The 26,589-nt window shown below is 46.0% G+C and overlaps 1 protein-coding gene across 3 annotated transcripts in view; it reads right to left on the bottom strand.

Annotated features, from left to right (window-relative positions):
- The window catches only part of MAPKAP1 (MAPK associated protein 1), an 89,819-nt gene that overhangs the window by 18,881 nt on the left and 44,349 nt on the right, over positions 1-26,589 (bottom strand). For all 3 annotated transcript variants that reach the window (XM_051807548.1, XM_051807549.1, XM_051807550.1), the window contains 2 exons: positions 20,851-20,960; positions 6,046-6,153 (listed from right to left, as the gene is read on the bottom strand). In XM_051807548.1, coding sequence (XP_051663508.1) covers positions 6,046-6,153; positions 20,851-20,960 — 218 coding nt within the window. The remainder of the gene's footprint in view (positions 1-6,045; positions 6,154-20,850; positions 20,961-26,589) is intronic.

The following is a 26,589-nucleotide window of genomic DNA, read 5'->3' as shown; positions in this document are numbered from 1 at the left end:
GCCTGTGCCCAGAGGTGCCACCCTCGATGCCTGCACTGGCACAGATCTCCCATGGTCCAGCACCCCCATGTGCTGCGGCGCCGGCAGCACCTCGGGCACGCTGATGCAAAGCCTCCCTTTATTTACTGATGAGTATTCTCATCACCACTGCAGGTACTGCCTTTATAAAAGGTAACAACTCATTAAACCAAAATGCCAATTACTGAAAAAATATAACGCACTTTAAAGATTTTTTACCTTTTATGACGTTGGATTAACACCAATTCCAACATTACTATAATGCGATTTATAATTGTGCGCGGAGTAATTTCGATGCCAGCTGCTAATAAAGCACCTCAGCTCGAAATGATCGTTCAGATGCTGGTAGATAAAGTGGCATAAATATGCTTGAAAACTGATTTAGCTTCTTACAGGAGATCCTGAGGAATGACACGTTTTGTTTAATATCCTGGCTAATGTAGTCCTAAAAGCTGAACCAACTGCCAGTTCAGAGAACTAAATTTGCTGCAGGAGATTAATGAAAACTTTATATTTTGCTGAAATTTTAATAACGGGAAGATGAGATGATGGAATTTTAGTACAGATCTTAAAGCTCCAGCAAGGCAGGTACCAACTTGTCAGATTTTTCAGCATTAATTTTGATTGAGACTTGCACCATTGGAGCAGTCTCAACACCAATGCTCCCTGTGCCGACCTTTCCCCCTGGGATGTACATTCCCATCTGTCCAGGGATTGCAGGGAAGCCACGGTGGGTTTCCATGTTTGGGTTCCAGTGACAAAGGGATGGTTTGCCAGGAAAGGCCATGGGTCTGGGGAGGAAAACCCTGGCACGTGTCTCCGACCCAGACGGATGCAGGAGCAGGATCCCTTTGGATGGGGACACTGAGAGCTGCTGAAGGACATGCTGTTTGCTGAGCACGGGGGGCTGTCGGGGTTGTGGCATCACCAGGACAAGTGCAGGTGGGAGAAGGGAAGCCCCTGTGAGCAGGGAGCACTTCTGCTGCATTCCCTGTCTCCCTGCTAATTCCATAGCACCACTGCTTACCATAAACATCTTTCCTGTCTACACCAAAGCAAGGTGAGGATCTGCTGTTAAATGACTCAAAATCCACACTGAGAGCATAAAGCAGGAGATTACTGTGTCAAAGATGTTCAGCAGAGCTTTCCAAGTGCTGCCCTCCCCACACACCACAGACCTTCTTTGGGGAAGTGGGACACTGAGGGGTTAAACTACAAATTGGACTGTGCCATTCGACTTGAAAGGATTCCAAAAATCAAATGAAACAGTCTCCATGTGAATTTATGCAGAGCCATCTTAACACTGCAACCACTCCATGCTCCAGAATGACAAGATAAATTGTAATGGCTCCTTCCAAGACATTACAATGCATTTTGTCACAGACCCCTGTGTTAATGTCTCTATACTATGGATTATCATAATGTATCATGTCAAACCCTCATGCTGCACTACTCCAAAGATACACTGAGATATGTCAAACTTTTTGGTGCACTTAAAAGCCTCTTGAAAGACTGTGGCATGGCAGTGCCTGAAAGTGAGGCAGGAGGGTGGCAGTGGCACGGCAGCCCTGCTGCTGGGTGCCAGCTGGGACTTTCCTCCCCATGGAAAGCAGGGACATGCCCCTGCAGCCCTGTCCCCACAGTGTGTGGCCATGACACACTGCTGGGGTGTGAGCTGCAGCAGGACACGTGGGGACACCTGGGACAGATGGGGACAGTGGGGCAGGGAAGGACCCACAGTGACAAGGGGCCACTGCCGGTGGGGGGACAGGAGCCCTGGGTCTCACACAGGAAGGTCCTCAGTGCTGTCCCTAACAAAGCCCTGCTCCCAGACGCAGAGGGGTTCCCAGTGGGAGTGAGGTGCCATGTGCTGCCTCTGCCAACTCAGTGACAGGGCTCTGGCTGGTGATGGGCAGTGCTGCAGGAGGGTGTTAAACACAGAGTTACCTGTGAGGGAGCGTCAGCACCCACAGCCAAACTGAATCAGCAGAGACCAGAAATGCAGAAATATCACAGAAAGTGGCAACACACCGACCTCCCTCCCACACCTCCTGTGGAATGTGCTTAGAACACTCCACAGGATCAGGACCCGCAGGACACCCTGAGGGTACCACTGTCCCTGTGCCCCCGACCCCACTCCAGCTCTGAACTGCCCCAGCCTGGCCATCCACCCGGGATTACGGCACAGGGGGGATACCACGGGACAATGTCACACAGCTCTGATGATGCTGAGGCTTCTCAGATTTCACTTACCCAAAATAAAAGTATTAAAAAGAAAATTTGCAGCCTGCCAGGTCACATCCAGGAAAAAACACGTGGCTGTAACTAAACCCGTGAGCACCTGCCAGTGCTGCAGCCCTGGGGCAGGATTCTGCCCTGGAAGCCTCTCAGATCTGCCCTGTGTCTGTAACCTTGGCCATCTCTGTTTCATGAACTTTGTGAACAGATTCAGCTTCACAGGATTTCTAAGTTGCTGCTCTTGGGAGAGCAGCCAGGAACTGCCCCATCACACAGATCCTGTGCCTGAGGATGGCAGGACACAGACCCAGAGGGACACTGTGACACACGGAGTTAAACTGGTCCCTCGGGCCAATCCCCTCATTGAAACTCCTGACTTTCAAATGAGACAAACAGCAACGGGACAACAGCCCCAGAACCACGAGCCTGAAATAAGGCAGAAGCTAAACAAGAGCCTCCTCTGATGGGGACTCAGCTAAACCAGGAGCCTCCTCCAACAGGGACCCCTGCCAGCACCAGAGGACAGATAAAAATGACTCATTAGGAATACCAGAATATTGAAATGCCATATGCAGACTATTCAAGAGCAAGTGAACCTGTATTTCCTCGATAAAACAACAAAATACAAAGTTAACTGCACTGCAAAAATGTCCCTTATTACTTTAATGTACTAGAATATTGCTTAATGAAAGTTCTTAATTGCAATACAATTAATTACATACACAGAGTCCCCAATTACATTTTCCAATAAGACACTGGCTTTGCTATAGGTCTAAAGGCACTAAACCAATTTTAATATATTAAGACCAATTTCCCTTGAATACTAATTACTATCTAATGATAAAATGAGAAAGAGGAACTTTCCAGAAGTAAGATGGCAAGAATAAAACTAAATTAGCCATGAACGGTTTGCTACCACACATAAAGGCATTTCACATTACAAAGTGCAGCTTTCAGTTTAAAGATAAATCTTTGTTCGAGTTAAAAGTTCTGCACACTGGAAGCAGTTTATTAGCTTGAATGCTATTAGGAAATGCTGGATGGAAAGGGGATTTCTCCATACATATTTCTTAATAATGGAAAGTTCTTTGTTTCATTTAATACCCTGAAATATAAACTTTCTGCTGCCCAAAGGAACATGGCAGCTCTTCTCCCAGCAGATGCTTGGCATCATCCATATATATATTTATAAATGACTACGAGACTATGAAGAGCACATTTACAAGCAATAGGTGTTACAACAGAGCTTTTCCTGACTGGCATATTGAAGCTAAAAGTATTTCAAATCAAGACAGAATGCACAAAGTGAATATTTCAGTTTGATGATAGGATTGTCAAGCCATTATTTTATTAATAGTGCAAAACTGTCAATATTTCTATTCTAATGTCACACCAAAAGATACCTCCTAAGCACCCCAAAAAGCACTCCCTGGCTGTGTAGGGGGGAGCCAGGGATTGTGACTGATCTCACACACTGTATTGCCCTTGAGCCCCTCTGTGTGCAGGGCCAACACAAATCCCTGAGCAGGGACAGTGCAGGATCACTTTAAATTCACCCGTTTTGGGGGCAGAAACGACAAACATAACATTTCTCCTGTGTTCCTTATTCATGTTCGGGATCAATTCAGAAAGCACTCAGAAAAGAGGCAGAATTCACCAAAGTGTTTATTATTTTGCCTAGATTCCTGTCAGCCTTGAGCAAACCAAAGCTGGGACTTGCTCCTGAACTCCAGAGTCAAAGTGTCAGTTCTGCCTTTGCTCTCCCAGGTGCCAGGCATGGTTGATGAACACAGCACCCATGACTGGGACCAAAAACCATCATCCATGCAGTGATGCCACTGCAGATGGGAAGGATGGTGGCTGGAGAAGCACCAGGAGCTCAGTGAGCCCAGGGAGTCCTTGGGGTCCAGCCCAGGGTGTTCTCTGTCATGGGAATCCCCATCCTAGATGGGCTCCACATTATGCTCTTAGATGGGCACCATCAATTTGCTTAAGGAGGGCAGGAGAGTTCACCAATTGAGGGAATTTTGACCTGGCAGCCTCGGGGGTCCATCCCACACCTCTCCACATGCTGCTCTGCAGAGAAGCAGGGCTTGCTTTGGTGTCCCCTGGCCTGGGAGGGGAGAGGAGTGATGTAGCACAAGGACTTTGGGGAAAGGGAAAAGTGTCCCCTCAACGCTACATTTATTGACAATTATTTTGAGCCAAGGCCCCTGAGGCTCTCCTGGAGTATTTGCTGCTCAAGCAGAGCAGACCCACTGCCTCCTGCTACAGAACTTACAAACTTAAGACAGATTTACTGTTAAAGTAACAGTACAACCTGAACCCAAGTCACTCATGAGAGCAAAGACTTGCAGAAGATACAGCTATAGGCCACAGCCTGGATTCCTCCACAGATGATGAAAATACATTAAAAATGAAGTATATACAATATTCTTTTAATTACAGAGCCTTGATTAAAAAAAATGTTATTTTAAATCACATGCAAAGCCTATGGAAGTATGACTAGTGTGCATCGTTTCATAGATTAAAAATCAATACAAAAGTAATAGGTGGGATGCAGACGTCGGGGAATTCTGGCTTGTGGAAGAGCACAACTCGATTAGCGAGGTCAGAACTGCTCCATTTCCTCAGCACAGCCTCCCTGCTCCCTCCTGCCGTGGGCACAGCCCCTCTGCTCCCTCCTGCCAAGGTCTCTCCTGCAGTTTCTTAGAACCATTTTGTGAAGAAATGAACCAGGAGCACCAGGAATATTTTGGGAGCAAGTCCCACCCTACAGAGAGCAGCGGCCAAACCCAAGAGTGTTGATCTGAGCCCCAGCAGTGCTGCAGGTCTGGGGAGCTCCTGGTGCTGTCTCACCTCTGCCATTCCATGAACAGAGCAGGGGCTGCTACTCCCTGCTGGAATTAGGAGGTGCTCCGGGGAGGCTCTGCTGCCATTTGGAGATAAAATACAGTTGCCATGGCCAAAAAGTATCAGTGGAAAGGTCTAATCTTTGCACAGAAAGAAAAACCTCTTCTATGACTCAAAACAGGCTCTTACTCTGGCTGTGTGCAGTGTGGGCTTGGCTGAGAGCAGGAATGTGACTGGTTTTATTCATTAGTACAATCAACATTTTTACACAAAATGGAACAAAAGAGCCCCAAAACCGAGAGTGTGACTGTTGTAAAGAATGAAGAATGAACCAAAATGCTATGGAAACAAACACAAATCAATGTTAGGTGTCTCTTTTTTAAAGTTTCATGTCATTTCATGAAAAGAAATAAATAAGGAAATAATATTAGAACATTAAAACAGTAATAGAATAAAAATATTTGAGCATAGCTGGAGAGAAGATTATTTGTCTGGCACTTCAAAAATCATCAAACTGCTCTAGTTACTTCTGCATGGCTAATTTCTTTAAATTTTATTAGAAAACCCCAGTGCCTCTGACAGCCACATTGACCTGGCACAACACACTGCAGACCAACCCCTCGACTCACTGAGCAGTGTCTGCAACACAGACAGGTTCATATTTCGTGTTTTTCAGGGTTGGTCATAACTTTACAGAGCAGAGTTTAACAGCGAAAGATTAATCATGAAGTGATAAACAGGATGCAGACTATTTACTAGAGGTATGAAATCCATCATTTCCCTCTGGAATATTGTTTTGGCACCACGGAAAGTGCCTCGGGACAGAGAGTCTCGTCAAAATGTACTTGCCCAGACAGTACAGCTTGTGTTCCAAAATACATAACTGAAGTGAGTTTAAGCAGTTTACAAGAGCAAAAGTGAAAATGGGAAACATACTGTTCTCCCGGACAAGGCAGAATTCCAAAGTGCTCTGGCTCTCCAAGGTACAGTCTAAATCTACTGGGACATTAGGTTCACTCTGCTTCTCCAGCCGATACTGAGGACCTGAAACATAAAGTAACTCGTAAAATCATCCGTTTTCTAACAAAGTGATGGCTTAGCACGTTCAACTAACACGAGGTTATTTGCAGCCCAGGAGCAGAGCAGGTGGGTGTTGATGTCTCAAAGCTCTTTGCCAAAGGAAAGGGCCCTGTCAGAAGGTGGAGGATGGTGTGGAACCTGATACAATTCCAGGTGAACCCCACGAGTCAGCTCCGGCCCTGCCATCCTGGCAGTGGTCAGGGTGGGGGGAGACCCAAGTGCACAGAGCTCCATGGGGGACCCTGGAAGAAGGAAAGCCCCTCCCAAGGGTAGGAGCTGGTGGGGGCTGTGCTCCCACCCTCCAACAGTATGGGGTGACTCCACTCCTGCTCACACCTGAGACATGAAGTGCACACCAAGTTCTCAGCTGTGTGATTTCAGTATAACCTGGCAAAATAATGCTACACAGATACCTGAAAAAACTTAAGTAATGCAAAGCACCTTTAACCAGGTCTTAATGTAACAAAAAACATAGAACTGAAATAACGAAATCTATTCCCCCTTTATCAGTACTTAAAATATTTCTGACTGTTTCCTGACTTTGAATTATGAGCATATATGATGAAATATTTAAAACATATAAAAAAATTAAGTCTTTCAGCCTTGGATGGCATGCCTAAGGAATGGAATTTGTTAGCCAATTAATTTTAAATTTACTACAGCAGAATTTCAATTATGGCTTCTCATTCCATCTCCCCAAAGCCACGTGAAGCTGCTCGGCCCAGGCGTGTTTCCTCCCCAAGCAGAACGTTACAGAGCCCCCTTATTCCCAGTGACACTCAGAGCAGACATGGTGCCAGGCTTTTTGCAGGACACAGGAGGAAACCCACCCTGCCCAGCACAACCAGTGATGGCACGTGGAGCTGTCGAAGCATCTGCAGCACAAACTGCACTCGAGGAGCAGTGGAGATGTCTCAGTGCAGCACAAAGAAAGGCAAACAGACCCAGCACCATTGCTGCTCCTCTCCCAGCTACTGGAAATGTGATTAACAATTTAAAATAAATTAAATAAACAGAGGCCTGGCTTGTTAGGCAGAAGCAAAATATACTGAATTGAAACAAATCTCAAAGCAGTAAATCAATTTGGATTTAAAAACCAGTGTAGGTTTAAGAACAGGATCAGTGACAGCAAAACCTGCTGGCTTTGCCCATTCGCCACAAGCATCTTCCAGAGATTCCCAAGCCCTATCTGAGGGAACTGCTGGTTCCCATCTGGACATCAGTGCTGTTGGTACCAGGTACCAAACTCCTGCTCCGGGCACTCCCACCACAGACAGAGCTCTTGCTGCCCTGGAGCTCCAGAGCAGTGTGCCCAGGATGGCACCTGCTGACACCAGTGCCTTTGCTGTGCCCCAGTTCCCCGGTTCCACCACAGCCTCTGTCCTGCTCCCACCCCAAAACCATCTCAAATCAGAGCAAGGAGTGAAATTCCCCTGTCTTGGAACTAATGGCTGAGTGCCAGCCCAGGGTACCTCTGGCACGGAGAGATGAACTCGCCTGGTGCTTCCCAGACAGTGGGATGAGGCAAAGGACAGACATCAATGCTACCAAAGCCTTCAAACCACCCCAGGCTCCCACACACACGACGACAAGGTTAAAGCCAGGAGCATGGCAGGGGCTCACCATCCCTCTGTGTGGATCTGATTCCAGCAGCTGGATCCACTCCAAAGAACAACATCACCTATGTCAGCAACACTGCTCATGCTGCTGAACCCTGTGGAGAGCCAACAGGGATCACACCCTCCAAATCACCCTGCCAGCGGCAAAGGATGATTTTTATCTGGAGCAATTTGAGAATTCCGTGATCAGGTAAATTATTTTATCCAGTTTGTGTCAAGCCTGTGTTAACTCTGCTAATAAAGCAGGGAACTAGAGCTCTGGAGAGGAAACAGGTCAACCTGCCTTCTGGATAACTCTTTGAAAACAGAAAATACTAAGAAATTAATAAGAAAAGTGTAAATGGATTTTAAGAGAGTATCTACTCTTCAATAATGCTTTAAATATCTGTCCACATTTACATGACCCCTGCTTCCCAACAGATGAAGAATGTTAGGCTGACTCTGTGGAGGAGTTTTACTACCAGGTTTCTCTCACAGGTTCAAAGGACATCACTGTAGTAGGAACACTGGATAATTTAATGGTCTCCTACTGGAATCCTGCTCTGTGAATTTCAACAAAATTTCAAGTGGCAATACCAAAGCTGGATTTTATGGATTTCTGTAATCTCATGCAAATGCTCTATGTAGTTGCAAAATAAACCTTTAAAATCCTAGCACGGATGGTCCTGGCCAGGGATCCAAGCCAAGCTCTCCCACTGATGGCAGCTCCCAGTGCTCCCTGTTTAACCACTCACACCACAGATTCTGTCCACAGATACCCACCCTGCTTGGCTATTTCAAGATACTCCTTTAAAGAGAGGAATGTTTACCAGGAATTAAAACCAAGGAAGCAGCTGCCAACACCCACAGCTTCCCTGTGCACACACAAAGGTGCCGGGAAGAATCCCACCATGTAATCAAATTAAGTGTCTCCCTTACAGAAGGGAATGGCCACCCGCACACCAACAAACCAATTCTGTTGCCATTTAAGCTGCAAAGCCTTCAGAAAGGGCTTTTGAAAGCACGACCCATCAGTTCTAATTTTTAAAACTTATCCTTTCAGTCAAGACTAGAAAAAGGCCCATTCCAACTTTTATCTCCACTACAAAGTGCTGTTATCTTGGGCTGTTGTCAGGAGCTCTCTCTCTCTTTCTGCTGACAAGCAGAGACGAGAGAGATAAGATTGGGAACGAATCTCACTTCTCTGAGTAAATAAATAATCAATACTCATCTAAATGTAAATGAGAAAGTATCCCCCTCTGATAACAGGGCTCTTATCAAACAGCCAATTTTCTGCAGACATTTGGCCTCAACCAAATCACCATCATTCAGCCCCAGCCTAATGGCTAAAAATCGTAACTAAATTGAACCGATCACCAGAGATCAACTAAGTTCAGCCATGGCTACTACGGGTTCAAATGTTTGGAATGCAATTTTTCCCCCATTAACTTTCAATAGCAATGAAGAATGCCACGGTCAGGGGTGAATCTGCACAATAAACAACACTAACACTGCAACGGGGAACCAGGCTTTAAACAAAACCCCAACCAAACCCCTCTCCATCTCCAAACTAGTTATTAGGGTGAACTAAGGATTACAAAAAGAATATTTCATGTTTGTGGACTTGTCAGGCCTAAACTAAACAGATCAGTATCAACAAAAACCCCAGCTGGCTTAAAACTGAGCCTATATACCCGAGTTTATTGCACTGTGTGAGGAAAAGAATCCCCTTTTGTTCCCCAGAGCCATTGCCAGCCCGACGTTTCAGGGGAGCAGCTCCTGTCTAAGAACAGGATAAAACCCTCCCAATTCACCAGCCCCAGCCCTTGCACTGCACAGACACCTCTTGTACCCCGCTGTGCCTTTTCCACCCTAGGAAAGCCCTTTCCTCCTCAGCACCTGCTCCTTGTTTCACATATCTGATTCACTTTCACATTCATCCCTTTCTGTATCTTTTTACTTCTGTATTATCTTTTTTGAGATAAAATATTGCAAATGAGATGTGGCCACACTGGGATTTATGGACTGGTATAGTGATATTGGTTTGTTCCCCACTCTTTTCCTAATTCCTGAAGTTCCATTTGTCATTCTGACCTGGAGCTGAAGTGTTCAGAGGAACTACTCAGGATACTTTTCCTGACTGATGGAAGGTAATTAGAGCCCGTGATTCTACACACATAGTTACAGTTGCTTTTCACCATGTATATTATTTTGCACTCATTGACACTGAATTCTCTCTCTCCTTTTATTGTCCTGTCACTCAGCACTGTGGATACCTCTGCAGTGCTTCACAGACAGCTTTTATTTGCACTATTCTTACCTCTTTTGTATCAACAGCACATTTTGTCACATCAGCATTCACATCCTTTCCATGCCCCACAATAACAAACAATGCAGGTTCCACCAGTTCCACTGGAGCTCCACCAGTAACCTAGTTACTAATCACCCAGGGCCATTATTCCTATTCTTTGTTTCCTGTCTTTTAATCAATTATTAATCCATGTGAAGATCCTCCTTCTCATCCTGTGACAGTTTAATTGCTTTATGAGCCTCTGTCAAATCTTTTTTGGAAATCTAAGCCTGCCATGGAAAACCCAACCATCCTATTCAGATGGTCTCTGGCTTCTCCCAGCCTGCTCACAGCGTCGGAGCTTGACCTGCTCTGCCAGAGCCATGCCCACGTCTGGTCCCTGGAAATTGCATTTGTCCACAGTCATCCACTAATTCTACTCTTTGCTACGGGTTTGTGTTGCAGTTTCACAGTTTGCCTGGTGAGGAAGCCCAGACAAACCACTCTCTCCTTGGATGCCTTCAACAAACCCCTGTCAGCACCCAGACCTGAGAGCAGTAGGTGTGAGCAACGTGTTATACACTGGACTGATGGTGTACACACTGGACTGGTGGTGTATACACTGTACTGAGGGTGTACACACTGGACTGAGGGTGTATACACTGGACTGGTGGTGTACACACTGGACTGGTGGTGTACACACTGGACTGAGGGTGTACACACTGTACTGAGGGTGTACACACTGGACTGATGGTGTACACACTGGACTGAGGGTGTACACACTGGACTGAGGGTGTATACACTGGACTGGTGGTGTACACACTGGACTGGTGGTGTACACACTGGACTGAGGGTGTACACACTGTACTGAGGGTGTACACACTGGACTGAGGGTGTACACACTGGACTGATGGTGCAGCCCCTCATACCTGACCTCTGCCATGGCCCAGGCACTGCTGCTGCTCACAGGGTTTGCTGCAACCACCAAATCCCAGAACAGTCCACCTTGGGAGGGTCCTTAAAGCTGCCACGGGCAGGGACACCTTCCACCAGCCCAGGTTGCTCCAAGCCCCATCCAACCTGGCCTTGGACACTTCCAGGGATCCAGGGGCAGCCACAGCTTCTCTGGGCAAAGGAAATAACAGAGGAAAAATCCAAAGTATGGACAGTCAGGCAGCCATGGCTGAACAGCCACAGCAGCTGCTGCCGGGCAGGAGGGAACAAGGAAAGGAGAAGTGAGCTGTGCCTCGGCTCCGTCCACGGGCAGAACACAGGCAGGAGAGCAGTCAAAAGAAAACTGTTGCTAAACACTTAACGTTGATGTCTGTGGGACTTTCCTTTTCCAAGTCCCTCCTTCCACAAGGATTTGTGATTTATTGCCTCGCTGCTCCATCCCTGAGCTTTGAAAGCGCAATTCTGCACGAGTTTAAACTATATTTATATTTATTTTTTTGTTATCGCTTTTTTTATTATTGCTATAGAAAATATTTGCTGGAAATATGTTGCAGCTATTACAAGGTCATAAAAAAGAGGAGATTTATGTATTTCTATCATTTCAAATAGTCTGTCAGAAAGTATCAGTCGTGCTAAGTGTAAGACTGCTGGATTCCAGCGTTCCCTCTGCCAGCACATGGGCAGCAGATGGAGGAACTAAAATAGCTCAGTGTGGAGGCTCCTTGGGTGCTGGCTGGGAGGAGGGAAACCGAGGCAATGCCTCGTCCTCCCAGGGAGGCTTGGGGGAACCCCAGCTCCCAGTCAGTGCTGGACACGGCCCCTGGCCCAGGACCATAAACCAAAAGGGCTGAGGGAGGAGCAGGATCAACCACTGTGGAGAGCAGACAAAGTGGGAACAGGGAGAGGGCTCAGGCCTCCTTCTGTGGGATTTTTCTTAGAACATGACAGAAGGGGCAGGATTCCATTGTGTGCTTGGCAATGACAATAAAACAACAGAAAATATGTAAACAGTGAGAGAGGAACTGGCTGCAGAGCAGAATGTTTACATCTCCAATCCTGCTGCTGTGAGGACATCTTAAATCTGTTTATCTGCTAAAAACCCCCAAAGCCCCTCAACACCTCTGAAGTGGAATAAAGATTTTATCATTACCAATGCAAATACTGGTTAATAAATAAAGATATTTAAATAGTGAAAACAAACTTTTAACATCATGCACAAGCACAAGAGGGTTTTTTCAGTCCAATCTGGTTTTCCTTAACTTGCGCTGTTGTGACATTACTGAATTTTACACACAGTTATCTGCTGCTCTCCATAGAAATACAGATGGTTTTTGTAGAAATAAACAGTCATTTATATGAAACAATTGTAAAATAGTTTATGGAAACCAGTGGTGTAATGCATTCAAATAAATGCCAGGCCCGGCTGATGGAGAGCCAAGGTGTTAAATCACACTGCTCAGGAATTCAGCTGTGGGAAACAGATAGTAAATCCAGAGTGACAGAATTTCCAGTGATGGCAAAGGTTTCTGACATCTAGTCCAGTATACAAAAACTACAGCAGTTCAAACCTATTTTACTTAACACTACCTTGACAGCCAGTGAAATTAAAGAATTTAGTCAAAAGCCCCTTAAAAAGAAACAAACACTTCATTTCTGGATTGCTTTTCTGTGGAACAGCAAACGTGCAGCATGGCCAGCAGCAAACCAGGCTGTGCATAGCACCAACAGAAGAATTTTATTTAATTGCCACGTTTTTGCATTAGCTATATGTAGCTCTAAATAAAGCTGAGAGGAGACAAAATCATTATGTGGTAAAGCACCTATAGCAGAAACACAACACAGAGATTTTGTTTTAACTCCCAGCTCTGGGAGGGGAGGCAGAGGGCAGTGAATGCTCCCATGCCCTGGCCATGGGCACCTGCAATGGGCCCCAACGGGGCCATCCTGGGGCCCAGCCTCGGGTGGGCATTCAGGACACATCAGCACGAGGCCTCTCCTCACTGCCTGGGTTATCAAGTGACAAAGGTGCTTTTCCCTGGCCAAGGATAGATCTGCAGCTCAGGGCAGCACAGCCACCCAGACGAGGCACTCGAGGGTTCACAAAAACCAAGCAGTGCCCATAAAGATGCCAGGTACCAGCACAGGCTCTGTTCATCACCGTGGATGAAACAAACACAAAAGTCTCAGTCACCCAAACACTGAGCTGCACAATTTAAAATATCACATAAATTACAGCATTACTGCCAATCCAGAAGAACCAATAACTGTACGATTTCAATACCAACAGCTCCAAAATAGACTTTGTTCAATATTTCACTTTTGTTTCGGAGGCCAGGCATGAAAAATTCTCCTCACCCATCCAGGTTGATGTCCAGCCCCCCACCAGCCCAAAGCATGGGGCTAAGGAGCCGTTGCTATTCTGAACAACTATTCAAACTTTATTCCCATGCACACCAACAGCCCTGACCCCGGCACGCCCGGGTCTGCTCAGCGTCAGCAGCCTGGGGAGAAAGGGCTTGTGGAATAAATCATCCCCACTGCAGAGCAGAGCTGCAGTTTGGAGGCAGAAGGAAACCATTCCCAGCTCTCTCCACTCCGAGGGGCTCACCCTGCACATCCATCCTGCTGCGGGAATTATCCCACAAAAACGAGCCGTGGGCAACCCTTCCCTTCCCAGAGGAATGGCCAGCAGTGAGCACAGAGCCAAGCCCAGCTCTGGGACTCCTGGGCACAGGGTGCTGAGTGTGCACATGGGGGGCCCGACCTGGAGGAACCAGGCAGCTCCTGACCCCCACGGAGTGGGGAGGAGGCTGGAGCAACAGGGCTGTGCCTTCCACTCACACCTGGACAGGGACCTGAGCAAGGATCTACAAATACTGGTGTTCTCTTTAATGTAAATCCTGCTGATGTAAACAGCTTAGTGCAAGGAAATCCAGGATTGTTGAAGTATTTCCAGGTAAAGCCATTCATAACTGGGGCACCAGGCTCCACAGGGATGCTGTAATGATCCAAAACAAAGCACTTGGAGCCAGAGAAACTCACAACTACCATTAAGCAGAAAAGTATGCATGTGAACACAAGGAAATACAAATTAATTGGCTTTTCACTGTCACAGATGCTGGGGCTTCCATCCTGGAAAGAGTCAGAGCCAACATATGCATCGCCTACTCGAACATATTTACTTTTAAATTTAAACTCCTCAGTTACCATCACTCCATGACAGTATCAAAATTTAATGACAGTTTATCCTAACTGTAGTTTATCTCTTAAAAATGCTTTAATCACAGGGTTGTGTTTTTACATAGTTTCTTTTATCTTCTTAATTCTCCTTTTTTAAATTTATGAATAAATACATATATGTGCAATCAAAATACACACACATCTCCCTTTCCAGACATTTCTTTTTGTCCCATTCCCCTTCCAACAAGATGGGGTGAAGAAGGAAAACCCCAGTGAGACCCATGGCTCCTCCAGAAACTGTTTTGGAACAGTTTAAGCCATGAAATTTGACATTAGAAGTGGTGCTGACCCTGACACGTCAGAAGGTGAATTTTCAGACACAGCTCAGGTCTCTCCTCCCCGGCTGCTCCCCCAACAAAGATGAGCCCTAAGCAGAACTCCTCATCTGAGAGTCCAGGTTCTGAGGGATAACTTAAACTTTGGGTGAACAAATCTGAACCACAGGAATAATCAACCCCCACAAACCCTGGGTCTGTAACAGCCTGTGCTCCCAGGAACCTGGGGATGGAACAGGCTCCTTTCCCTGGCCTTGGCAGCTGTAATTCCTCTGATTCTGGTCTAGAGACTAAAATATGATACGGAGACTTATTTTTATGTCCTATTCCTGTTTCTTGAAACTTTCTCTTTCCTTATTATCCAGCTTCCTGTGGCAGTGGGATAATACACTTAAACAGACCAGGAAGATTATTTTAGACTATTTTTGGTCACTTTACACATTTTAAAGAATGCAAAAAGCAATGGTTGACAGCTGTTAGGAACTTGAATGTTATTGCAAAGCAGCTGTTTTCATTTATAGAAAAAGTATTAGTCTTTCTCCAAACTCACAGAACACTGAGCTAATAACTCTCCCTCTAACCTACGGAAAATACAGGTCACGTCTGTGCAATGTTGGCAGAAGGTTTTGTTTATAACAATTAAACTTGTAGAGCATTTTGTTCTTAAAAGGACTGAGCCTTTCTGGTCCGGGGATGTTTGCAGTTGGAGGCAGCTATTAAATAATAATCAGTAGCATGTTCACCCTGCAAAGAATTTCTACCTAAAATCAGACATGATTAATCAGTTGAGACTTCTCTGTTCACAAGAAATTTCAGATGAAGAGAGGCTGACACGGACCAGGAACAGGCAGGATTATTCCAACATTTCAGCATTTTATGTTCAGTTTTGTCTCTCATCTCCTTCTAAGAACATTTGGTTTTTATATAATGACATAGATGCTTAATTTGTTTGAAAACAAAGCCTCTGCACACATTCTCTCTGCATTCTTATTTTCTTTACATTAGTATTTATAGTCCATTCAGTTGAGCTCTGGAGGAGAAGGCAACTGGCATCCCAGGGAATGTGTTTGTTGAAGAGCAGCGGGAATGAGACAGCTCACAGGCAGGGAGATAACTTCCAAGTGTACACATAGTTCCTGCACATATTTAATTTGAGAATCACCATGGCATCAAGACACATGAAGTATCAAGGATGAAGTCATCATCTCTCTTATGTTCTTAAAATCGTAATCCATGCAAACATATTTTATAGGGAATACTGAATGCAGGCTTCAGTGCAGACATAAAAAGCCTGATAAGATCTCCTTGCCTGCTGCACCCCGTGGGCTGCTGTCAGCCCCAGCCTCAGCTGAGCCATGGGGTGGGAGCACAGGGCTTTGTGTTCCACCTGGGAAACACTGTGCCTTCCCTGGGCCAACTGAGCCTTCCCTGGGCCAACTCAGCCCTCCCAAAAAGCAGGATTTAAAATGCACATCTACCACAAACCAAATCCCTTATGTGTTAATAGGGGTGTTAATACACCTGAGTGTTGGTGAAAGTAAGACCACCAGATTCATTGCCCAGGAAAATCATTTCCCAATGAAGCAAATCAAATTCTAGGGATAATAGTGTTTCACAGTTCTGCAACATGATCTGTACAACCCACAAAACTTGCTCTGCCAAGCCCGAGGCTGGGATTTTTAAGCATGCCTCACAGCTACTTGCTCCAGGAGTTATTGAGACTGTAACTAATCTCTGGGGAGCAGAATTATATCAAGTACTAAAACACCCAGATCTCACTTCTAGAACAGCTTTTCAGGACTTGGTTATTACAGCTGCCCAAAATCCAGACAGCACCGTATCCGACATTTTCACTGATGAATTCCGGGAGAGCGGGAAGTTCTTACGCTCCCCATCTCCAGCAGGTGACTCTCCTTCTGCAGATCTGCCACACTGAGGAGAGATTTTATATTTACATTACTAGCTGCTGGAGTGCTCAGAGCAGCTGCCTCCAGGAGATGCAGGCACAGCAGGATTATACACAACAATCCTTGAACTACCTGTGGACACCAGGGTTCTCCAGGGGCTGATATCCCAGCACCTCAGCACTGCCAGGGCCATGCCAAGCCCAGCCAGGTCCCTGCAGCACTGATGGAGCTTCTAGTTCTCCTCTCACAGCCCTGCCCACCGTGGCTGGGGCACTGCCCTGTCCTCAGGCACCTTCTCTCCCATTCAGGCTATTTTCAGAAAACCCTCTCATACAAGTGATTCCTGAGCCCCCTTCATGGTGGTCCATCCCAGATTAGACCAGTCTCCTCTAGGAGCTCATCCCACAACCAGGGGTGTTTTATTTCCAGCCATGCCATAAAATATGCCTGTGCAATACACACTGCTGAGCAGGCAATAGGTTAAACAAATTGATGATAAAGTATTCGACTTCGTTAGTTTTCATTACCATAAGAAAACATCAATTACATTTTCTATTTTATGAGTGTACACAGGGGAATCCATTACAGTAAGCGAGAGGTTATATGACTCTTTCTGCTGCCTCTTTCCTCAGCAAAAAGAACAGTTTGTTTTTAGAGCCAGTGACACCAGCCCAGAGGAAGGCAAGGCACACCGGCATATCTGCATAGACAGCTCCTATCCTGATTTATCCAGCCTGGCTCCAACTAATTAAACATCTGCCTCAACGATTTCCTCTGCAGATTTATCTTCTCCAGTATGCAGCACTAACTGGTTGTTAGAGGATTTTCCCTAACTTGCAGCCATTCCCATGTACTTCTCCCAGTTGGTTATTTGGGAAGATGGCAGGAGATGATCCAGCATTCCCATTAACCTCCCACGGCTGCCTGTGGTGGGATGGGTCACCAGGCTCCCACAGCCCTGCTTCAGGACCACCACATCCTCTGGGAAAGGACTCGGGGCCATGGCTCTCTCAGCTACAAAACACCCAGGTTATTTCACCACCCACGTTTCCCCTTGACTGACTCAAAAATTATTATTTAAAAATGGTCAGAGTTCATATGTCAAAAGCCTTGAGACACTAAGAAAGGAAAATTGCAAGGAACGTGGAATAGTTTGAACAGTTTGCAATAATTCTGTCTAAACAGAGCTAGGCACAGTCAGAATATTGCTTCCATTTTTTCAGGTGCCTTTCTATGAAGCAAAGGTTGTATCCCACTTCTGTCTCCTACTAACCTGTATCTTCCTGCAACAAATAATCTTTACTGGCTGAATAAAGTATTTAGGTGAAACTAATCTAGTGTTTTAGCCCTGGTCATGCTGAACAAACCCTTCCTAACTGTACCACAGGAACTCCTCAAATTCTTCCTCACCCAAAATAGCCGACCTAGGTTTGCACTTTCCTATCAACTTAGGACCAGTTTGAAAAATGTCCTGTAAGTCAGTGGTGAAAACAGGTCAGAAAGCAACTGCTTCTACCAGTGCCTGAAAACAGCACAAGCTGTAACAATAATACATTAATTTGTCCTGGGAGGGCTGGTCTGGAGGCCCATTGAAAACAGGTAGAAAAGCTCATGGGCATTTCAGCTTTATTTAACTATTCCAAAAACTTTAAATAAACACGTTCAGTCTATTTTTGGTAACGACTTTTTAAAAATCAGAACAATCAGCTTTAAAGGAAGCATTGCTGAGTGAGGAGAAACGCTTCTCCTAAATTATGTCTTATCTTTTATTCAGAACTTTGACATCCTAATCCACTGCTTAATAATGACCTGAACCACCCTGGCACAGGCCCGTGCTGTGCTAATGGTCTGATCTGCAATTCCATTTATCCCTGCATCTCCCAGTGAAAGTGAGAGGCACATCCTCTCCAATTACAAAGAATCTGGTGGTAGATGAGGAACAATGACAAAATCTTTTCCTACTCCTGCTCCAGTCTCTCTGTGTGCACGGTGGTGGCATCCTGGGTTCTCCCTGCCCTCAGCCCAGCAGCATTCCCAGCTCAGGGCAGGTGGGTCCTGCCTGGATCCAGAGGGCTGTGTGGGCAGGACCCCTCTGTGCACACAGCTGCAAGTGCTGCTGCTTTTAAGATGACAGCAAGAGCCTCCTAAGCCCCCCTGCCCCCCAAGCCTGATAAATCACACTTGTGAGTAAGGGAAGTAATGGAGAATAAGGGAAGTTTTGGATGAGGGAAGACAATTCTAATAAAAATTTCTGACTTACCAATTTAACACACAAATACCTGATCTGAGGAGGCCCTTCAGCCACATGCCAGTATCACAGGGCAGTTCCAATAACACATCATGAGTGCTCACCAGCAGTTAAATTTATGAAACTCAGTAATTTGGGAATTCTAGCAAGAGCCTTCCCAGAGTGAGCATTCTGCTCACAGTGACCCCAGTGCATGGACCTTCCAGCTGCAAGTGGGAATTCTGGCTGTGTCTGGACACAAGTGTAACCAAAACCTGCAAACACCAACTATCCCAAAAATCCAATCACATGTTCCCAAGGAAATATGCCTGTAAGTAACCAAGTGGTTTGTAGTTGTGACTTCCACTGTGGTTATAACCCCAGCAGGGGTGCCGGTCATATTTCAAAGAGGTGAGATGTCACATGGATAATTTATAAAAAGTAAATTTAAATGATTTCTTATATAATTAACCCCTGCAGCTGACACACACATGTCTACATACTCTGTTCCTGCAAAGGGTTCTGAGCAGGAGGGCCAAGGCAGCAGAAGTGACTGTATTAGCTGAAGGAACAAATGCCAGGTCCATTCCTTTGCTAAACCACTGAGCAAAAGTAACAAAATTAAAGCAGAAACAAATTTCAAATGGATAAAGAGTAAAACATCTGTTACACGAAGGGAGGAAGCAGTTTAAAGACTGAGCTAAGTGAATCCTTTAGCAACCTCCCTTCAGGGAAGGGAAATCTGACCCCAGGAAATAAATAAAAGTCACCCAAAAAGTGAACAAAAGAGGTGTTCGAAAAAACCCCACCACCATTCATCGCCGCTAACGACTTGTTCATTATGAGTGATGATGGATAAAGACTTCTCACGCTGAGATGAAATCAAGATTTATATGCATTGTTTCCTCTCCCAACTTGTGGGAAGATCATCATCATTTAATTCTATCTCTGCGGCCAGTGATGGGCATCCAGAGAGCTGGTTATCACACGGCGCAGTCAGCTGGCAAGGGCCGGGACGTGCCGTTGGCACATCTGGACGGCGGCGCCGCAGCCGAGGGTGAGCGATGGCTCCTGGCCACCCTCCAAATTGCTGCAGACTGGCGGGGCTCCTCTCCACCCCCACCAGCACTGCTCCTCTCACCCCCCCCCCCTTTTTTTTTTTACGAGAATCAGATTTTCATTGCTCCATTCAATTGCTCTTCTCTGCCATTTTTTACAGCTCTTATCGTTCCCTTGGAATATGGCCTTGAGACAGCTCATCCGTGTCCTTCACTGTGTTATCTCTTCTAACTTTTATTAAAACTTCAGCTCTCATCTGAAGATAGCTAATTAAATCCATGACAGATTATACACGCGTTTAAAAACTGCACTGAACTACTTTTTCTAAAGAGAACAGGGTTTATTTTCTTTTCCCATAGTTAAAACTGAGGGTGTATAAGGAGGTTTCATTCATTTACAAAGACAAGATCCTTATCTTTCCCCACTATATAGATGGGTTTATATTAAAGTTCCTTTGTTGCGTGACAAGACTTGGTGCAATTTCTCTCAGTAATTATTTCTTGTTGCTGGAAGGATCTCTCAGCCTTATACTTTTGAAATATATACACTAACATATATGTGAATGCACATCTACCTCCAGAAAAGAATTGCTCTAAAACAGAATTGCAAGCACTGTACATTTTCTTTTTTTAAATCCTGATATGCCTTAACTGTAACAGCACTACTCGGACAACATTGCAGAAAGTAAATTTTTCTTTTTCTCTACAAGTAACGACAAATCCTTGAAATTATTTAAAATCATACTAAGCATCATTTTCTTACATAAATTAAAAGTACATATGCAAACTCTACCATGGGCTGGACTCACTGTACTTCCACCCATCATCCCAAATTACCATGAGCTGGACTTGAATGCAAATGGCTTTGTTATTATAAATAAATATTTGCAGGAATGGATATACTGCTCTGCAGCAAACATTATGCAGCTCCTGCACTGTCAGCTTTGTGCCAGCATTGAGAACACAAACCTGTGCACAGAACTGCTGTGAGTGGGGCTGGGACACAACCCCCCCCCAAAACCTGTGCAGCATTCACAACAATTAAAAAGAGATATAAAATATGCTCGTGGAGAAAACACCTCGCCCTCCAGAAAATACGATAAACAACCCACCTGAGCCTCTCTGTGATCCCTTCCTTCTCTTTAAGGCCTTTTGTAAGATATCCTTCATGGTGACCTTCATACTGTCCACCTGAATAAGTGAGAATCCATGAGCAGCATTTCTGCAAGACAGATGCACATGCAGTTTTACAAAACAATCATCACCGGCAGCTCCCGCAGTCCTCGTTAGCTTCAAGCAAAGCACTCGTTAGCACACGGTTAACGAAGATGGGCTGGAAAGGGAAGTTCAAAGGAGAAACTGAGCAAACTCCCTTAGCAAGGCAAAGACAAAACCAGAGAAAATAGATTGCCATTCGAGGGGTGCGTGGATTTTCCTAATTTATTGTTATTTTTAATCACTTTGTGTTCAGCATCAGAGAGAAAGATGAGCCAATGTACCTGGGGGGCTCCTCAGCCCCTCAGGACGTGTCTGTGGAGTGTTTTACAGCACATAACACAGCAGCAGTTCCCAGTGGCATTTTCATCCATGTCCCACACGTAACAAACCTTTAGGGAGAAGTGGCAGAACAACCCTCAGTGAGGTGACAGCAGCTTTGCAGCACTATCAAGGTATTATTTCAATGCATTATTTTAAACCTAAGTAAGGGGCTTTCTTTGGACACATTTTTGTGAATACAATGGCACAAAATCTCCCATAAAGGTCCACGGCAGTGGGTCCTTGTCCTGGCCATTGCCCGTGGGAGAGGCCACACAGGGGGAAGGACTGCAAAGAGCACAGGGATGGCTGTGGGGGTACTGCTGCCAAACACTGAGAGGGCACTACTGGGGAAGCAGAGAAGATGACAACGTAATAGAAGAGACACTGAATTTTGCCCCTTAGCCCTCGCAGTCAGTCTCGGCTCGTGTCAGTAGATGTCACTGCAGACAGTTCCAGGGAAATCTGAGAGCTGAAGGCTCCCACTGGAGAGACTGTTCTGCATGGAAAAAAATGGTTTGCAAAGCTATTTGGGCAGGAGGAGGAGCTTTGTATCTGGCAACCAGGAATTTTAATCAGGGAGCAGAGCTCTATATGAACATCACAGCTGGAATATTTTTAAAAGCAACTGGCAGTCAAAAGCAATCCAAGCAACACAAGTATATCCTGAAAAACAAGCCCACATTACTACATGTCACTTTGAGACACAAATTCTGGGACTAGAGGTTGGAGGTCAGGTCACATCAGATGTGGCACCCCCAGCCACGCTGGGATGGACAGATGTTAACTCTGAGCCCTCAGCACACGCCGAGGAGCGCTCGGAGCCGCTCAGGGGGCCTGACACTGGGGCCAGGAACCCCCTGCCTGGGCACGTGCTGGCCACAGCTCACTGTCCTGCAGCCACTCGTGCTCTGGGGGCCATCAGCCCAGCCCAGCTCTGAGCCCCACAGAGATGTCCCCCATCCCTGGTGTACAATGTCGTTTCCCTCTCCTTGGTTGTGCATTGGTCTCATCTGAATTTCATTTTCAATTCCCTTTGTTCCTGGCAAAATGAAACTGCCTAAAAGCCCCAAATTTATGTTCTCCAGACCATTTATTATTTATAACTCTATCTTACTCGTCTTCAAACCAAATATGCCCAACCTTTTCATGCACCTACTTTCCCTCTGTTCCTGCCGTGTGTTCAGTGCAGCAGGAGCAGAACTGAGCCCGTTGCTCCACAGGAGGAGGGAGTGACACTGCTGTCCTGGAACAACCCCAGGGCACAGGGCCTCCAACCAACACTGTGCAGTGAGCAGAGACCTTCCCAAGCCCTTCACTGAGGAGCAACTCTCCCCTAAAGCTGCCATGGAGCCCCACGATGTACACGAGCACCACACAACACCCATCCTTCGCCCAGCAGTGCCATGGCTGATCCCTCACTCCCCAAAGGCCTCACAGCTCCAGTCCCAGCTGACCTGCTGAGTGAGGTTCAGTGGATTTTCAAAAGTGAAAAACCTCTTCTACAATTATAGTTACAAAAAGGAAACTAAAGTACCTCTGCACTTTAAGCAACACAATGCTTGTCAGTGAAGTTCTACAAGAAAAGCCCTGCACACTGGACTGGGCCGTCCCAACAGCTGGTGCCTCCAGGTAATTCATACAGCACTCTGCAACACTGACAGCAAGTTTCCAGAGAACTCCAACCAAAACACAGGGAAATAAATTAAAATACTGCAGGGGAAAAAGAAACAGCAAAGGCAAAGGAAGTCCTCCAAAACCTGCTATGGCCAAAACAACAGTCACAATTTTCTCCTTAGTACACAATGTTTTTCAACATTTTTTGCCCCAAACAGAGCAGGCACTGCAGCCCCCACCCCGGAGCAGCCCGGGTCCCTCCCAGGCACAGAGCTTCCAATGGCAGAGAGCCCCAGCTCAGGGTCACTCATGGACTGGGAACATCCTGAAAATGGAAGATTCCCTTTCAGTTCCTGACACTTCAGCTGCTAAAGAGCACAGGCTGCTGTGATCTGCTCGTGTTCCGGGCCATCCCAGCTCGGCTGATTCTTTCCATTGAGCAGCTGGCCTGAGAACTGTCAGACTGATTTCCCTGACACTCCATTACTAACCCCTGCCTGAGCCAAGGCCATTCTTTGCCTCAGAAGCTGGATCTCATCCCAGAACAACCTTTAAAAGTTTATTTTACTGATCAAAGCAAAATAAGAAACACTCTGTGTTTTACTATATTTAGTGTGGGATCTGTAAGCGAACCCTTGGCAGGAGCAGTGAAGCTCAGAGCGCACCCGCTTTGGTGAACTCTTGGCTATTTGCTCTGGAGCAGAGCCAGAGGGTCCCAAGCCTGTCCCAGTTTAGCCACTCGACTCTCCCTTCCCCTGCCCTGGCTCGCTCAGCACTGGTTTCCCTCTCACAATGCACCAAGGAACATCAATTCAACATTTCAGCACTCGGCAAAGCCACACATCTGAGCCGAGGGTGGATTTAAGCCCAGACCAAAGAGCTCCTGCCGTCATCCTGGGGCCAGGCCAGTGTGTCAGAGCATGCTTCCTGTGCTCAGAGAAGCAGCCCCACAGAACCACAGAACAGTTGGGTTTGGAAGGGACCTCTGGACATTATCCAGTCCAACCCCCTGAAGCAGATGACACAGGTGGGTTTTGAATGTCTCCAGAGAGGGAGACTCCACACCCTCCCTGGGCAGCTGTTCCAGTGCTCTGCCACCCTCCACGGAAAGAAGTTCTTCCTCATGTTGAGGTGGAACTTCTCGTGGTTTAGTTTCTGGCCACTGTTCCTTGTCCTGTCGCTGGACACACCATCAGGGTGTCCCAGAGCCACGCTCTGCACCAGGTTGTCTGGAACACCACTGATCCACCACACCCTCCACTGTGTGACCAGAGCACAGGAAGCTCTGCTGGAGAAACACCAACCTCACCTTTCCACACCCTGGTGCACTGCACTGACCATGGGCATGGACTGTCCTCACTCAGCCCAGTCCCAGCATATCCTTAATTGCAATTACAAACAACCTGTTTTACCTCACTCTGCTAAGGTGTGATACCTTTATTTTAAGTGAACACACTGAAAACAGGACAGACAAGCAGATTCTGGTCAATCAATTAAAAGTGCTGCTGGCAAATTGGAAGCCAAAGAAATTCCTTAGCTTGTATTTTCTGTCATTTTGCAAAAACATACCTGGGTGACAAGGTTAAATCAAGCAAAGGAAATCCCTGGCACTTATCATCCACAGGCATTACTGATAAATTGTGCAGTGGAGGAATAAAGGATTACCTTCTGTATTTTTTCATTACACTTTTCTTTTGTTACAGAATACATAAATCCATTGTGGCACAATGTAATATGTATCATCGTGCTACACCTGTGGACGTTTCATAACGGCTGCCATGTCTGTGCAGTCAGGAATGATAAGTGAACCACCCGTGAATGTTAATGATAGTGATCATTCTGCGGTAACTTGGCTTTCCATCTTCTTTTACAGCCTCGGCGCCGGAGCCAGGGTGGCAAGGTTCAGGAGAGGGAGAAGGAAACAGCAGCAGAGGCAGGAGCTGACGCTGGGCTCCGCTGGGGGCACGGAGCTGAGGTGCCATGGGAACAGGCAGGGTCCCTCCACGGGCTCCATTCGTACCACAGAATAAAACAACCAACACTGGAAGGACAAAAGGCTTCTGTTCTGAACGAGAAACGAACTTTTCCAAAAGCTCCTTTCCGACCTGGAGCGATTTTTAAAATCGTTGGTTGGTTAGATCTTTTTTTTTAACGCAGAAGTGGAATTTATTTTCCAGAAGTGGAATTTATAGCACTTGAAGCTCACTGCAAAACCAGCTGGCATGGCTGGAAGTGCCCGGGAGTGACTAATAACGATTTCCACTTGATCAGCACAAAGTCAGAGTTAAGACTAAAAATCCCAGCTGACGCAATAGACTTAACTTAAGTTGGGTAATTTTTAAGATAAAGTGCACAGTGATAGGAATCAGAACTATGCCAGCCATAATTTTTCTTCTGAGCCTAAATGATCTGCTTTTGTGAATCTCAGGTTGGTCTTGGATAGCTCTGTGCACTACTGAGTTTAACTGGCTGCATTTTGACACCACTGTAACTGTCCTTAGACCTCTGACAAGTCATTTGACCCCTTTCTTGGGGTCCCACCCCTCCCTCTCCACTCTCCTGGGAGCCACCTTCTTAACTTTGGCATCTACACTAACTATCTTAAATTTGCATGCCATGAATATTCTAAACTGTACTTTGGAGATTACCCACCCCCCTGTAACAAACTGGGAAGAGGCCTTTTGGGGAGTGCTTCTGTAGTCCAAGGAAAAACACATTTCAGAGCTTTGAGCTGAATTTGTAAATGCACATTTTAAAAAGGTTTCAAATCTTAAACTATTGGGTATGGCAGGGGTGCTGCTTTGAAAATTTGTATATAATAGTCAAAGCAATTTAAGCATAATATCAAAACAGAAAAAAAGTGCTACAGAGCAGAGGATCTGCATGCCAAATTTGCTCTGTGTGCCAACTGGCAGCTGAGCCACAGCTCCTCGAAACACCACTAGACTGAGTATGTCAAGTCGCAATAATAAAATTTCCAAGGGAAAAAGCCCTAATGATGGTACAGATTTATTTTAAGCCTTTCAGGTATGACCTCACCATCTCAAGAAGTCCATATTTCCATGGATGTGGTGCTTTGTTTGCCTCCTCCTGACAAAGGCCCTCGCCATCAGAGCAGGCTGTGTGCGAGCAGCGCGTCTGACATTGCACACAGCTCTGCTTTCCACAACAGCCACCTTCCAAAAACACAACTCGCTAGACTAATGGGCAGGGAGAAGCCAGAATGACTGCCCTCCGTCTTCTCCTTGTGTAACTTTGCCAGAGTCCTTGGAACTTGCCAAATTCGGTCATGCCTGCTTAGCTTGCTCGACTGATTGTGCCAGAAAAGAAAATAAGACACAGATGTATTTGAGCTCTTTGAGATGCCAGTAAGAGCGACAGCTAATGGCTTCATTTCGACCCTCCCCTACCAGCTGGGCACAGGTGGGGGGATAATGAGGTCCCTCTCCCTAATCAAACTCAATTATTTACTACTCTGTACAGCCACAAAGACATTCACATCCAGCTCTGAATATAAACTGCACTGTGGGCTACTTCCAGCCACTGCCTCTGGGTATTTATAACTAACTCAAGTGGCTCAGAGTTTGCCTTGGCAGGAATTGAAGTGTATAAAGTTCTGCAAACTGTTTCTGCTCAAACATGTCCTGCTGAAACGGGGTCCCTGGCGGGGTTCCACCGCTGTCAGCTCGGCAGCCGCA

Source organism: Manacus candei, unplaced genomic scaffold (assembly GCF_025592945.1).
Source record: "Manacus candei isolate 608988 ecotype Guabito, Panama unplaced genomic scaffold, ASM2559294v1 h1tg000071l, whole genome shotgun sequence".
Classification (NCBI taxonomy): domain Eukaryota; kingdom Metazoa; phylum Chordata; class Aves; order Passeriformes; family Pipridae; genus Manacus; species Manacus candei.
This window is presented reverse-complemented; position numbering and strand designations above follow the sequence as displayed.